The following is a 16650-nucleotide window of genomic DNA, read 5'->3' on the forward strand; positions in this document are numbered from 1 at the left end:
TTATTCCACTGTAGTGAGGTACGTTCATTACAGCTGAGCTCTATTCCACTGTAGTGAGGTATGTTCATTACAGCTGAGCATTATTCCACTGTAGTGAGGTATGTTCATTACAGCTGAGCATTATTCCACTGTAGTGAGGTATGTTCATTACAGCTGAGCATTATTCCACTGTAGTGAGGTATGTTCATTACAGCTGAGCATTATTCCACTGTAGTGAGGTATGTTCATTACAGCTGAGCATTATTCCACTGTAGTGAGGTATGTTCATTACAGCTGAGCTCTATTCCACTGTAGTGAGGTATGTTCATTACAGCTGAGCATTATTCCACTGTAGTGAGGTATGTTTACTACAGCTGAGCATTATTCCACTGTAGTGTGGTATGTTCATTACAGCTGAGCATTATTCCACTGTAGTGAGGTATGTTTACTACAGCTGAGCATTATTCCACTGTAGTGAGGTATGTTCATTACAGCTGAGCATTATTCCACTGTAGTGAGGTATGTTCATTACAGCTGAGCATTATTCCACTGTAGTGAGGTATGTTTACTACAGCTGAGCATTATTCCACTGTAGTGAGGTATGTTCATTACAGCTGAGCATTATTCCACTGTAGTGAGGTATGTTTACTACAGCTGAGCATTATTCCACTGTAGTGAGGTATGTTCATTACAGCTGAGCATTATTCCACTGTAGTGAGGTATGTTCATTACAGCTGAGCATTATTCCACTGTAGTGAGGTATGTTTACTACAGCTGAGCATTATTCCACTGTAGTGAGGTATGTTCATTACAGCTGAGCTCTATCCCACTGTAGTGAGGTATGTTTACTACAGCTGAGCATTATCCCACTGTAGTGAGGTATGTTTACTACAGCTGAGCATTATTCCACTGTAGTGAGGTATGTTCATTACAGCTGAGCGTTATCCCACTGTAGTGAGGTACGTTTACTACAGCTGAGCATTATTCCACTGTAGTGAGGTACGTTCATTACAGCTGAGCATTATTCCACTGTAGTGAGGTATGTTCATTACAGCTGAGCATTATTCCACTGTAGTGAGGTACGTTCATTACAGCTGAGCTCTATTCCACTGTAGTGAGGTATGTTCATTACAGCTGAGTTCTATTCCACTGTACTGAGGTATGTTCATTACAGCTGAGCTCTATCCCACTGTAGTGAGGTACGTTCATTACAGCTGAGCTCTATCCCACTGTAGTGAGGTATGATCATTACAGCTGAGCTCTATTCCACTGTATTGAGGTACGTTCATTACAGCTGAGCATTATTCCACTGTAGTGAGGTATGTTCATTACAGCTGAGCTCTATTCCACTGTAGTGAGGTACGTTTTATTACAGCTGAGCATTATTCCACTGTAGTGAGGTACGTTCATTACAGCTGAGCATTATTCCACTGTAGTGAGGTATGTTCATTACAGCTGAGCATTATTCCACTGTAGTGAGGTATGTTTATTACAGCTGAGCTCTATTCCACTGTAGTGAGGTATGTTCATTACAGCTGAGCATTATTCCACTGTAGTGAGGTATGTTCATTACAGCTGAGCATTATTCCACTGTAGTGAGGTATGTTCATTACAGCTGAGCATTATTCCACTGTAGTGAGGTATGTTCATTACAGCTGACCTCTATTCCACTGTAGTGAGGTATGTTCATTACAGCTGAGCATTATTCCACTGTAGTGAGGTATGTTTACTACAGCTGAGCATTATTCCACTGTAGTGAGGTATGTTTACTACAGCTGAGCATTATTCCACTGTAGTGAGGTATGTTTATTACAGCTGAGCTCTATTCCACTGTAGTGAGGTATGTTCATTACAGCTGAGCATTATTCCACTGTAGTGAGGTATGTTCATTACAGCTGAGCATTATTCCACTGTAGTGAGGTATGTTCATTACAGCTGAGCATTATTCCACTGTAGTGAGGTATGTTCATTACAGCTGAGCATTATTCCACTGTAGTGAGGTATGTTCATTACAGCTGAGCTCTATTCCACTGTAGTGAGGTATGTTCATTACAGCTGAGCATTATTCCACTGTAGTGAGGTATGTTTACTACAGCTGAGCATTATTCCACTGTAGTGAGGTATGTTTACTACAGCTGAGCATTATTCCACTGTAGTGAGGTACGTTCATTACAGCTGAGCATTATTCCACTGTAGTGAGGTATGTTCATTACAGCTGAGCATTATTCCACTGTAGTGAGGTACGTTCATTACATCTGAGCTCTATTCCACTGTAGTGAGGTATGTTCATTACAGCTGAGCATTATTCCACTGTAGTGAGGTATGTTTACTACAGCTGAGCATTATTCCACTGTAGTGAGGTATGTTCATTACAGCTGAGCTCTATCCCACTGTAGTGAGGTATGTTTACTACAGCTGAGCATTATTCCACTGTAGTGAGGTATGTTCATTACAGCTGAGCATTATTCCACTGTAGTGAGGTATGTTCATTACAGCTGAGCTCTATCCCACTGTAGTGAGGTATGTTTACTACAGCTGAGCATTATTCCACTGTATTGAGGTACGTTCATTACAGCTGAGCTCTATCCCACTGTATTGAGGTACGTTCATTACAGCTGAGCATTATCCCACTGTAGTGAGGTCTGTTAATTACAGCTGAGCATTATTCCACTGCAATGAGGTATGTTTACTACAGCTGAGCATTATTCCACTGTAGTGAGGTATGTTCATTACAGCTGAGCATTATTCCACTGTAGTGAGGTATGTTTACTACAGCTGAGCATTATTCCACTGTAGTGAGGTATGTTCATTACAGCTGAGCATTATTCCACTGTAGTGAGGTATGTTTACTACAGCTGAGCATTATTCCACTGTAGTGAGGTATGTTCATTACAGCTGAGCATTATTCCACTGTAGTGAGGTATGTTCATTACAGCTGAGCATTATTCCACTGTAGTGAGGTATGTTTACTACAGCTGAGCATTATTCCACTGTAGTGAGGTATGTTCATTACAGCTGAGCTCTATCCCACTGTAGTGAGGTATGTTTACTACAGCTGAGCATTATCCCACTGTAGTGAGGTATGTTTACTACAGCTGAGCATTATTCCACTGTAGTGAGGTATGTTCATTACAGCTGAGCGTTATCCCACTGTAGTGAGGTACGTTTACTACAGCTGAGCATTATTCCACTGTAGTGAGGTACGTTCATTACAGCTGAGCATTATTCCACTGTAGTGAGGTATGTTCATTACAGCTGAGCATTATTCCACTGTAGTGAGGTACGTTCATTACAGCTGAGCTCTATTCCACTGTAGTGAGGTATGTTCATTACAGCTGAGTTCTATTCCACTGTACTGAGGTATGTTCATTACAGCTGAGCTCTATCCCACTGTAGTGAGGTACGTTCATTACAGCTGAGCTCTATCCCACTGTAGTGAGGTATGATCATTACAGCTGAGCTCTATTCCACTGTATTGAGGTACGTTCATTACAGCTGAGCATTATTCCACTGTAGTGAGGTATGTTCATTACAGCTGAGCTCTATTCCACTGTAGTGAGGTACGTTTTATTACAGCTGAGCATTATTCCACTGTAGTGAGGTACGTTCATTACAGCTGAGCATTATTCCACTGTAGTGAGGTATGTTCATTACAGCTGAGCATTATTCCACTGTAGTGAGGTATGTTTATTACAGCTGAGCTCTATTCCACTGTAGTGAGGTATGTTCATTACAGCTGAGCATTATTCCACTGTAGTGAGGTATGTTCATTACAGCTGAGCATTATTCCACTGTAGTGAGGTATGTTCATTACAGCTGAGCATTATTCCACTGTAGTGAGGTATGTTCATTACAGCTGACCTCTATTCCACTGTAGTGAGGTATGTTCATTACAGCTGAGCATTATTCCACTGTAGTGAGGTATGTTTACTACAGCTGAGCATTATTCCACTGTAGTGAGGTATGTTTACTACAGCTGAGCATTATTCCACTGTAGTGAGGTATGTTTATTACAGCTGAGCTCTATTCCACTGTAGTGAGGTATGTTCATTACAGCTGAGCATTATTCCACTGTAGTGAGGTATGTTCATTACAGCTGAGCATTATTCCACTGTAGTGAGGTATGTTCATTACAGCTGAGCATTATTCCACTGTAGTGAGGTATGTTCATTACAGCTGAGCATTATTCCACTGTAGTGAGGTATGTTCATTACAGCTGAGCTCTATTCCACTGTAGTGAGGTATGTTCATTACAGCTGAGCATTATTCCACTGTAGTGAGGTATGTTTACTACAGCTGAGCATTATTCCACTGTAGTGAGGTATGTTTACTACAGCTGAGCATTATTCCACTGTAGTGAGGTACGTTCATTACAGCTGAGCATTATTCCACTGTAGTGAGGTATGTTCATTACAGCTGAGCATTATTCCACTGTAGTGAGGTACGTTCATTACATCTGAGCTCTATTCCACTGTAGTGAGGTATGTTCATTACAGCTGAGCATTATTCCACTGTAGTGAGGTATGTTTACTACAGCTGAGCATTATTCCACTGTAGTGAGGTATGTTCATTACAGCTGAGCTCTATCCCACTGTAGTGAGGTATGTTTACTACAGCTGAGCATTATTCCACTGTAGTGAGGTATGTTCATTACAGCTGAGCATTATTCCACTGTAGTGAGGTATGTTCATTACAGCTGAGCTCTATCCCACTGTAGTGAGGTATGTTTACTACAGCTGAGCATTATTCCACTGTATTGAGGTACGTTCATTACAGCTGAGCTCTATCCCACTGTATTGAGGTACGTTCATTACAGCTGAGCATTATCCCACTGTAGTGAGGTCTGTTAATTACAGCTGAGCATTATTCCACTGCAATGAGGTATGTTTACTACAGCTGAGCATTATTCCACTGTAGTGAGGTATGTTCATTACAGCTGAGCATTATTCCACTGTAGTGAGGTCTGTTCATTACACACTGGAACGCACACAGCTGGAACACACACAGATACAAGCCTAAACGTTTCAACATATTTACATGCTTACATTACATCACTTTATATTCAGAAGCATAAAGTATCAAAAAGTGCTGCAGCCACTACTGTGTTCCTAGACAGAATACTCAAATTAATCTTCATGTTTTCCTTCTCTAGATAACACAGCTGGATGACATGGGCATAAATGAATAACATGGACATAGCTGGATAACATGGACATAGCTGAATAACATGGACATAGCTGGATAACATGGACATAGCTGAATAACATGGACATAGCTGGATAACATGGACATAGCTGAATAACATGGGCATAGCCATATAACATGGGCATAGCCATATAACATGGACATAGCTGGATAACATGGACATAGCTGAATAACATGGGCATAGCTGGATAACATGGACATAGCTGAATAACATGGGCATAGCTGAATAACATGGGCATAGCTGAATAACATGGACATAGCCATATAACATGGGCATAGCTGAATAACATGGACATAGCTGGATAACATGGGCATAGCTGAATAACATGGACATAGCTGGATAACATGGACATAGCTGAATAACATGGACATAGCTGAATAACATGGACATAGCTGAATAACATGGGCATAGCTGGATAACATGGGCATAGCTGAATAACATGGACATAGCTGAATAACATGGACATAGCTGAATAACATGGACATAGCTGGATAACATGGACATAGCTGAATAACATGGACATAGCTGAATAACATGGACATAGCTGAATAACATGGACATAGCTGAATAACATGGACATAGCTGAATAACATGGGCATAGCTGGATGACATGGACATAGCTGGATAACATGGGCATAGCTGGATAACATGGGCATAGCTGAATAACATGGGCATAGCTGAATAACATGGACATAGCTGAATAACATGGACATAGCTGAATAACATGGACATAGCTGAATAACATGGGCATAGCTGAATAACATGGACATAGCTGGATAACATGGACATAGCTGGATAACATGGACATAGCTGGATAACATGGGCATAGCTGGATAACATGGACATAGCTGGATAACATGGACATAGCTGAATAACATGGGCATAGCTGAATAACATGGGCATAGCTGAATAACATGGGCATAGCTGAATAACATGGGCATAGCTGAATAACATGGGCATAGCTGGATAACATGGACATAGCTGGATAACATGGACATAGCTGGATAACATGGACATAGCTGGATAACATGGGCATAGCTGTATAACATGGGCATAGCTGAATAACATGGGCATAGCTGGATAACATGGACATAGCTGGATAACATGGACATAGCTGGATAACATGGGCATAGCTGTATAACATGGGCATAGCTGTATAACATGGACATAGCCGTATAACATGGGCATAGCTGGATACAAAACTGGACACTAAACATCTGTGTGTATTATATGGCATGCACTAACTGTTATTGTTATAGTCTGGGATAATAGACTGGTTATAGTCTGGGATAATAGACTGGTTATAGTCTGGGATAATAGACTGGTTATTTATTTATTTAATTATTTAACCTTTATTTAACCAGGTAGGCCAGTTGAGAATAAGTTCTCATTTACAACTGCGACCTGGCCAAGATAAAGCAAAGCAGTTCGACACAAACAACAACACAGAGTTACACATGGGATAAACAAACGTACAACCAATAACACAATGGAAAAATCTATGTACACTGTGTGCAAATGTAGAAGAGTCGGGAGGTAAGGCAATAAATAGGCCATAGAGGCGAAATAATTACAATTTAGCATTAACACTGGAGTGATAGATGTCGGGATGATGACGTGCAAGTAGAGATACAGGGGTGCAAAAGAGCAAAAAGAAAAGTAACAATATGGGGATGAGGTAGTTAGGTGTGGAATATACAGATTGGCTGTGTACAGGTACAGTGATCGGTAAGCTGCTCTGACAGCTGATGCTTAAAATTAGTGAGGGAGATATAAGTCTCCAGCTTCAGTGATTTTTGCAATTCGTTCCAGTCATAGTCAGCAGAGAACTGGAAGGAAAGGCGGCTAAAGGAAGTGTTGGCTTTGGGGGTGACCAGTGAAATATACCTGCTGGAGCGCGTGCTACGGGTGGGTGTTGCTATGGTGACCAGTGAGCTGACATAAGGTGGGACTTTACCTAGCAAAGACTTATAGAGGACCTGGAGCCAGTGGTTTGGCAACGAAAATGTAGTGAGGGCCAGCCAACGAGAGCATACAGGTCGCAGTGGTGGGTAGAATATGGGGCTTTGGTGAAAAAATTGATGGCACTGTGATAGACTACATCCAGTTTACTGAGTAGAGTGTTGGGGGCTATTTTGCAAATGACATCGCCGAAGTCAAGGATCGGAAGGAAAGTCAGTTTTACGATGGTATGTTTGGCAGCATGAGTGAAGGAGGCTTTGTTGCGAAATAGGAAGCAGATTCTAGATTTAATTATGGATTGGAGATGCTTAATGTGAGTCTGGAAGGAGAGTTTACAGTCTAACCAGACACCTAGGTATTTGTCTACATATTTTAAGTCAGAACCATCCAGAGGATGCTAGTTGGGCGGGAGGGTGCGGGCAGCAATCGGTTGAAGAGCACTTAGTTTAACTTGCATTTAAAAGCAGTTGGAGGAGTGTTGTATGACATTGAGGCTCGTTTGGAGGTTTGTTAGCACAGTGTATACAGAATGGTGTCGTCTGCTTAGAGGTGGATCAGAGAATCACCAGCAGCAAGAGCGACATCATTGATATATACAGAGAAAAGAGTTGGCCCGAGAATTGAACCCTGTGGCACCCCCATAAAGACTGCCAGAGGTCCGGACAACAGGCCCTCCGATTTGACACACTGAACTCTATCTGAGAAGTAGTTCTATAACAGTTTGGGTCTAGTGTGTCTCCCCCTTTGAAGAGGGAGATGACCGCGGCAACTTTCCAATCTTTGGGGATCTCAAACAATACGAAATAGAGGTTGAACAGGCTAGTAATAGGGGTTGCAACAATTTCGGCGGATAATTTTAGAAAGAGAGGGTCCAGATTGACTAGCCCAGCTGATTTGTAGGGGTCCAGATTTTGCAGCTCTTTCAGAACTTCGGCTGTCTGGTTTTGGGTGAAGGAGAAGCGGGGAGGCCTTGGGCAAGTTGCTGCAGGTGGTGCTGAGATGTTGGCCGGGGTTGGGGTAGCCATGTGGAAAGCATGGCCAACCATAGAAAAAATGCTTATTGAAATTATCGATTTTCGTAGATTTATCGGTGGTGACAATGTTTCCTATCCTCAGTGCAGTGGGCAGCTGGGAGGAGGTGCTCTTTTTCTCCATGGACTTTACACTGTCCCAGAACTTTTTGGAATTAGTGCTACAGGATGCAAATTTCTTTTTGAGAAAGCTAGCCTTAGCTTGCTAACTGACTGAGTGTATTGGTTCCTGACTTCCCTGAAAAGTTGCATTTCGCAGGGGCTATTCGATGCTATTGCAGAACACCACAGGATGTTTTTGTGCTGGTCAAGGGCAGTCAAGTCTGGGGTGAACCAAGGGCTATATCTGTTCTTAGTTCTACATTTTTTGAACGGGGCATGCTTATTTAAGATGGTGAGGAAAGCAATTTTAAAGAGCAACCAGGCATCCTCTACTGACGGGATGAGGTCAATATCCTTCCAGGATACCCGGGCCAGGTCGATTAGAAAGGCCTGCTCGCTGAAGTGTTTTAGGGAGCGTTTGACAGTGATGAGGGGTGGTCGTTTGACCGCAGACCCATTACGCACGCAGGCAATGAGGCAATGATTGCTGCGGTCCTGGTTGAAGACAGCAGAGGTATTTAGAGGGCAAGTTGATCAGGATGATATCTAAGAGGGTGCCCATGGTTACGGATTTATGGTTGTACCTGGTAGGTTCCTTGATAATTTGTGTGAGATTGAGGGCATGTAGCTTAGATTGTAGGACGGCCGGTGTGTTATGCATGTCCCAGTTTAGGTCACCTAACAGTGCGAACTCTGAAGATAGATGGTCGGCAATCAATTCACATATGGTGTCCAGGGCACAGCTGGGGGCTGAAGGGGGTCTATAACAAGCGGCAACGGTGAGAGACTTGTTTCTGGAAAGGTGGATTTTTAAATGTAGAAGCTCGAATTTGTTGAGCACAGACCTGGAGAGTAAGACAGAACTCTGCAGGCTATCTCTGCAGTAGATTGCAACTCCACCCCCTTTGGCAGTTCTATCTTGTCAGAAAATGTTATCGTTAGGGATGGAAATTTCAGGATTTTTGGTGGCCTTCCTAAGCAAGGATTCAGACACGGCTAGGACATCAGGGTTGGCGGAGTGTGCTAAAGCAGTGAATAAAACAAACTTAGGGAGAAGGCTTATAACATTAACATGCATGAAACCATGGCTTTTACGGTTACAGAAGTCAACAAATGAGAGCGCCTGGGGAATGGGAGTGGAACTAAGGGCTGCAGGGCCTGGATTAACCTCTACATCACCAGAGGAACAGAGGAGGAGTAGGAGAAGGGTACGGCTAAAGGCTATAAGAACTGGTCGTCTAGTGCATTCGGAACAGAGAGTAAAAAGAGCAGATTTCTGGGCGTGGAAGACTAGATTCAAGGCATAATGTACAGACAAGGGTATGGTAGGATGTGTATACAGTGGAGGTAAACCTATCCATTGAGTGACGATGAGAGAGGTTTTATCTCTAGAGGCACCATTTAAGTCAGAGCATGTGTGGGGGGTGGAACAAAAGGGCTAGCTAAGGCAGGGCTGGAGGCTCTACAGTGAAATAGACAATAATCACTAACCAAAACAGCAATGGACAAGGCATATTGACATTAGGGAGAGGCATGTGTAGCCGAGTGATCATAGGGTCCAGTGAGTAGCTAGGCGAGCTGGAGACACGGCGATTCAGACAGAAAGCGGGCCGAGGCTAGCAGGCTAGCAGATGGGCCTTCGGGGGACGTCGCAACGGAACAGCCTGTTGAAACCCCCTCAGACGGTTACGTCAGCAGACCAGTCGTGATGGATCGGCGGGGCTCTGTGTCGGCAGTAAAAAAGGGTCAAGGCCAAATGACAAAATAGGTATTGTAGCCCAAGAATTGGCTGATGGACCTCTTCATCTAGGCGGGGGATGGGCCTAGCTCCAGGTTAACTGGTGCTTGCTTTGGGACAGAGACGTTAGCCAGGAGTAGCCATTCAGATAGCAGCTAGCTAGCTGCGATGATCCTGTGTAAAGGTTCAGAGCTTGTGGTAGGAATCCGGAGATGTGGAAGAGAAAAAGCAGTCCGATATGCTCTGGGTTGATATCGCGCTGTGCAGACTGGCAGGAACTGACAGGGCTATGGCTGGCTGATGTCTGAGTTAACAGTGATGACCGCTAGCAGTGGCTAACTGACTACTTGCTAGTAGCTAGTTAGCTGGCTAGCTTCTGATGGGGGTTCCGGTTCTAAAGTGTAAAAAATAGAAGATCCATACCACATTGGGTGAGTCGGGTGGCAGGAAAGTATGTTCAGTCCGTAGATGGAAATTGTGATTTAAAAATAAAACATTAAAAGGATATAAGAAGAAAAATATATATACATGGGACGGGACGGGACAAACAGACGCTCGACTGCTACGCCATCTTGGATTTTTTGACAGAACGGAGTGGGTTTGAACTTCCTGATCTGTGTGTTGTCTTGCAGACAGAATGGAGTGGGTCTGAACTTCCTGATCTGTGTGTTGTCTTGTAGACAGAACGGAGTGGGTCTGAACTTCCTGATCTGTGTGTTTCTTGTAGACAGAACGGAGTGGGTCTGAACTTCCTGATCTGTGTGTTGTCTTGTAGACAGAACGGAGTGGGTCTGAACTTCCTGTTCTGTGTGTTTCTTGTAGACAGAACGGAGTGGGTCTGAACTTCCTGATCTGTGTGTTTCTTGTAGACAGAACGGAGTGGGTCTGAACTTCCTGATCTGTGTGTTTCTTGTAGACAGAACGGAGTGGGTCTGAACTTCCTGATCTGTGTGTTTCTTGTAGACAGAACGGAGTGGGTCTGAACTTCCTGATCTGTGTGTTGTCTTGTAGACAGAACGGAGTGGGTCTGAACTTCCTGATCTGTGTGTTTCTTGTAGACAGAACGGAGTGGGTCTGAACTTCCTGATCTGTGTGTGTCTTGTAGACAGAACGGAGTGGGTCTGAACTTCCTGATCTGTGTGTTGTCTTGTAGACAGAATGGAGTGGGTCTGAACTTCCTGATCTGTGTGTTGTCTTGTAGACAGAACGGAGTGGGTCTGAACTTCCTGATCTGTGTGTTTCTTGTAGACAGAACGGAGTGGGTCTGAACTTCCTGATCTGTGTGTTGTCTTGTAGACAGAACGGAGTGGGTCTGAACTTCCTGATCTGTGTGTTGTCTTGTAGACAGAACGGAGTGGGTCTGAACTTCCTGATCTGTGTGTTTCTTGTAGACAGAACGGAGTGGGTCTGAACTTCCTGTTCTGTGTGTTTCTTGCAGACAGAATGGAGTGGGTTTGAACTCCATGTGTGCCCGTGTGGCTGGCATCCTTGCCCCCCTGATTAGACTGCTGGAGGTGTATCACTATTCCATCCCTATGTTGATCTATGGCATCATGCCCTTCCTGGGTGGAGGCCTCTGCTTCATGCTGCCTGAGACACTCAACACTGAGCTACAAGACCACACTGAACCCCAGGAGAAGGACACAGTGTGAGTATCATTCTGGAGGGATGGATGGATGGATGGATGGATGGATGGATGGATGGATGGATGGATGGATGGATGGATGGATGGATGGATGGATGGATGAGAGAGCGAATGGATAGAAGGATGTTATGTTTTTGAGACCTCTGTGAAAGCAGTCTGGGTCAGCGTGCTTATATTGTCGTAATTTCAACTGTGTTGATATCAAGATTTAGCATTTCCACTGTAATAAAGTATTTAAAATGTGTATTTCTGTTGTTTTTGATTCTAGAACTCCCGAGAAGTTGAATCTTGAAAATGGACCTAGTCATGTAGAAGATAGACGTTGGAAGAATACGATACAAGATAAGACAGAAGAAACAATGATCACAAAAATGTAAACGATTATCTTTGTTTTATATTATCTTGTCCTTTACATGGAGATTGTTCTGATTATTATCAACACCAAGTAGATATACGAAGTGGCCAATCAAAACATTTGATTGTTATTCAGATCTCAAACTACATTGTTGGAGAGACATTTTCTAAACAAAACTACTTTATTTTGTATAAATTGAATGATAAAATGCATTATTTATATCACGAAAAAACATTTTGATATAGGTGAACATTTCTAAAGAAAAATACAAATGATAAATATATGTTTGTATAAATCACTGCTTCAGTTCCAAATACATTTTGTAATTTTTTTTAATGTTTGGATGATGTGTGTATTGTTATTGTATTGCTAGATATTGCTGCATTGTTGGAGCTAAAGTAGACTGTTGGAGCTACAGTAGACTGTTGGAGCTACAGTAGACTGTTGGAGCAGAATGTTGGAGCAGACTGTTGGAGTAGGCTGTTGGAGATGCAATAGACTGTTGGAGCTACAGTAGACTGTTGGAGCTACAGTAGACTGTTGGAGCAGACTGTTGGAGCTACAGTAGACTGTTGGAGCTACAGTAGACTGTTGGAGCTACAGTAGACTGTTGGAGCTACAGTAGACTGTTGGAGCTACAGTAGACTGTTGGAGCAGACTGTTGGAGCTACAGTAGACTGTTGGAGCTACAGTAGACTGTTTGAGCTACAGTAGACTGTTGGAGCTACAGTAGACTTCTGAAGCGGGCTGTTGGAGATGCAGTAGGCTGTTGGAGCTACAGTAGACTGTTGGAGCTAAAGTAGTCTGTTGGAGCTACAGTAGACTGTTGGAGCTACATTAGGCTGTTGGAGCTGCAGTAGACTGTTGGTGCTACAGTAGACTGTTGGAGCTACAGTAGACTGTTGGTGCTGCAGTAGACTGTTGGAGCTACAGTAGACTGTTGGAGATGCAGTAGACTGTTGGAGCTGCAGTAGACTGTTGGAGCTGCAGTAGACTGTTGGAGCTGCAGTAGACTGTTGGAGCTACAGTAGACTGTTGGAGCTACAGTAGACTGTTGGAGCTGCAGTAGACTGTTGGAGATGCAGTAGACTGTTGGAGATGCAGTAGACTGTTGGAGCTACAGTAGACTGTTGGAGCTACAGTAGACTGTTGGAGCTGCAGTAGACTGTTGGAGTTGCAGTAGACTGTTGGAGCTGCAGTAGACTGTTGGAGCTGCAGTAGACTGTTGGAGCTACAGTAGACTGTTGGAGCTACAGTAGACTGTTGGAGTAGACTGTTGGAGTAGACTGTTGGAGTAGACTGTTGGAGCTACAGTAGACTGTTGGAGCTACAGTTGACTGTTGGAGCTACAGTAGACTGTTGGAGCTACAGTAGACTGTTGGAGCGGGCTGTTGGAGCTACTGTAGACTGTTGGAGCGGGCTGTTGGAGCTACAGTAGACTGTTGGAGCTGGCTGTTGGAGCTACTGTAGACTGTTGGAGCGGGCTGTTGGAGCTACTGTAGACTGTTGGAGCGGGCTGTTGGAGCTACAGTAGACTGTTGGAGCTGGCTGTTGGAGCTACAGTAGACTGTTGGAGCTGCAGTAGATTGTTGGAGCTACAGTAGACTGTTGGAGCGGGCTGTTGGAGCTACTGTAGACTGTTGGAGCTGCAGTAGATTGTTGGAGCTACAGTAGACTGTTGGAGCTGGCTGTTGGAGCTACAGTAGACTGTTGGAGCGGGCTGTTGGAGCTACTGTAGACTGTTGGAGCTACAGTAGACTGTTGGAGCGGGCTGTTGGAGCTACAGTAGACTGTTGGAGTTACAGTAGACTGTTGGAGCTACAGTAGACTGTTGGAGCTACTGTAGGCTGTTGGAGCTGCAGTAGACTGTTGGAGCGGGCTGTTGGAGCTGCAGTAGACTGTTGGAGCTGGCTGTTGGAGCTACTGTAGACTGATGGAGCGGGCTGTTGGAGCTACTGTAGACTGATGGAGCGGGCTGTTGGAGCTACAGTAGACTGTTGGAGCTGGCTGTTGGAGCTACTGTAGACTGTTGGAGCTACTGTAGACTGTTGGAGCTACAGTAGACTGTTGGAGCTGGAGCTACTGTAGACTGTTGGAGCTACTGTAGACTGTTGGAGCTACTGTAGACTGTTGGAGCTACAGTAGACTGTTGGAGCTGGCTGTTGGAGCTACAGTAGACTGTTGGAGCTGGCTGTTGGAGCTACTGTAGACTGTTGGAGCTACAGTAGACTGTTGGAGCTACAGTAGACTGTTGGAGCTGGCTGTTGGAGCTACAGTAGACTGTTGGAGCTACAGTAGACTGTTGGAGCTACAGTAGACTGTTGGAGCTGGCTGTTGGAGCTACTGTAGGCTGTTGGAGCTACAGTAGACCTGCGATAACATCTCTAAAACTGTGTACATGACCAATAAACCTTTGATTTGATGTAGAAAAAACGGTGAAATCAGAGTCATTTTGCTGATATGGAAAAGATGAAATGAGAATCCTGTTTGGGATCATCCGTTTGTCTCAGTAATCATTCATAATATTTGTCTCTAATTCCTTCTATAAAGTGGATTCTGATGCTGATTATAGTCAAGTGACTTAAACACAAGTCTACACAGTATGTACAAGGTGCATAACCCAGGTGACTCCAAAGATGTGATCCAGTGTTGTCATGGTCACCTTCATGTCAGCTGAGAACACACAAAACATCAGTTTTACTAGTTTTCTATAAAGAACTCAATTGTCCATACTTTAAACAATTACTACATTACTTTAATGAAATTAAAATGCTATAAAAACACTTTATATATGCACGTGTCTGTGTTGTCATGTGTCTGCGTGGTCACTAAACTCACCAATAAAGGAGCTCTATGTGAAGTAGGTCCAGTTAGACCCCGGCGTCTCATTGGTTCTCTGCAGCCAGCGGTCTTCGTGTTGGTTGTGGCCAAAGCCCTCGTCATAGTTCCCTTTCCTGCTGAACAGCTGCTGGTAGTGGACTACACAGTAGAACTCCCGGGCATAGCTGTTCATGCTACAACAGCAGACCCACTGCGGCTACTTCCTTAATGCATACATCTTTTGCTCATTTGCAAAGTTAATTGTTTAATTCCAGCATTCACGTCCAGGATTGTAATAAATGTCTTAATATCCGTGCTCTGTGTTGTCAATGTAGTCATTGACACACTGTAGCTAGGCTTCCATTGGAGACAGATTTTCATGCAGATATTCTAATGTCTGCATAAAACAATATGCACATTTTCCCGCCAGAGAAGTTTCATCAGACTGAATTTTTGCGGATAAAAGACTGTGCGTGATGATGTAGTGCATATAAAAATACCTTTTGCTGTTGAATTCCCAGGTACCGAATGGAAAAATACAAGTTAAATGGGTTTCCATTGCATTTTTAACTGTACTTTTGCGTTTATATAGCAAATGTGCCCACTCTGGTCTGGTGCCTGCACTCTAGCCAACAGCTCACATATACAGTGCAGACAGGCAACCTACGTTGAGATTATTACGGATAAGAGCAATATTATTTGTATTTGTCAAACTGCAGCCAAGCATCGATCATATCATGTCACCAGATTAAGACCCTCAATATTTATTAGAAAGGAGCATCAAGCTCATCACTGTACACTTTCACCACCCTGTGAAGTTCATCATCATGTATTTAATCTAATAATCTCATCCCATAAATAATAATAATAATCTAATCTAATCCCATAAACTCCGCCTTCTGCATTATTATTATGACACTATTTACGCATAAATACATTTCCATCCCAATTTCTCGCATAATTAATGTTACAGACACAAGCGGCGGCTATTTGAGACTCTTCGTTCAAAGTTTTACGGTAAACATCCTTTTAATAAGAGTTTGATTCCCAATTGACAAGTGACTGTGTGAATTTACATTCATCAAGGATTCGGTGAATAATTAAAATGGATGATCGATACGTTTTATTGGTTAACACTGTCGAGCAGATCTCATTGTCTCACCTGAGCTTTAAAAAATCGATGGCATAATGAGGGAAGAAAAGTATGTGGATATATTGAAGCAACTTCTCAAGACATCAGTCAGGAAGTTAAAGCTTGGTTGCAAATGGGTCTTCCAAATAAACAATGAACCCAAGCATACTTCTAAAATTGTGTCAAAATGGCCAATGACAACAAAGTCAAGGTATTGGAGTGGCCATCACAAAGCCCTGATCTCCAGCCTATGGAACATTTGAAGGCAGAACTGAAAAAGTGTGTGCGAGCAAGGAGGCCTACAAACCTGACTCAGTTACACCAGCTCTGTCAGGAGGAATGGGCCAAAATTCACCCAACTTATTGTGGGAAGCTTGTGGAAGGCTACCTGAAACGTTTGACCCAAGTTAAACAATTTAAAGGCAATGCTACCAAATACTAATTGAGTGTATGTAAACTTCTGACCCACTGGGAATGTGATGAAATAAATAAAAGCTGAAATAAATCATTCTCTCTACTATAATTCTGATATTTCACATTCTTAAAATAAAGTGGTGATCCTAACTGACCTGAGACAGGGAATTTTTACTAGAATTAAATGTCAGGAATTGTGAAAAACTGAGTTTAAATGTATTTGGCTACGGTGTATGTAAAGTTCCGAATTCAACTGTATAAGTTAT

General features: G+C 43.1%; 1 protein-coding gene across 1 annotated transcript in view; it reads left to right on the plus strand.

The window, feature by feature from the left end:
- Positions 1-14806, plus strand: part of LOC120027941 (solute carrier family 22 member 13-like) — a 65201-nt gene extending 50395 nt beyond the window's left edge. The window contains exons 9-10 of the mRNA XM_038973033.1: positions 11457-11666; positions 11932-14806. Of these exons, the coding sequence (XP_038828961.1) occupies positions 11457-11666; positions 11932-12040 (319 nt within the window). The 3' untranslated portion in view covers positions 12041-14806. The remainder of the gene's footprint in view (positions 1-11456; positions 11667-11931) is intronic.
- Positions 14807-16650: the final 1844 nt, after the last annotated feature.

Source organism: Salvelinus namaycush, chromosome 33, assembly GCF_016432855.1.
Source record: "Salvelinus namaycush isolate Seneca chromosome 33, SaNama_1.0, whole genome shotgun sequence".
NCBI lineage: Eukaryota > Metazoa > Chordata > Actinopteri > Salmoniformes > Salmonidae > Salvelinus > Salvelinus namaycush.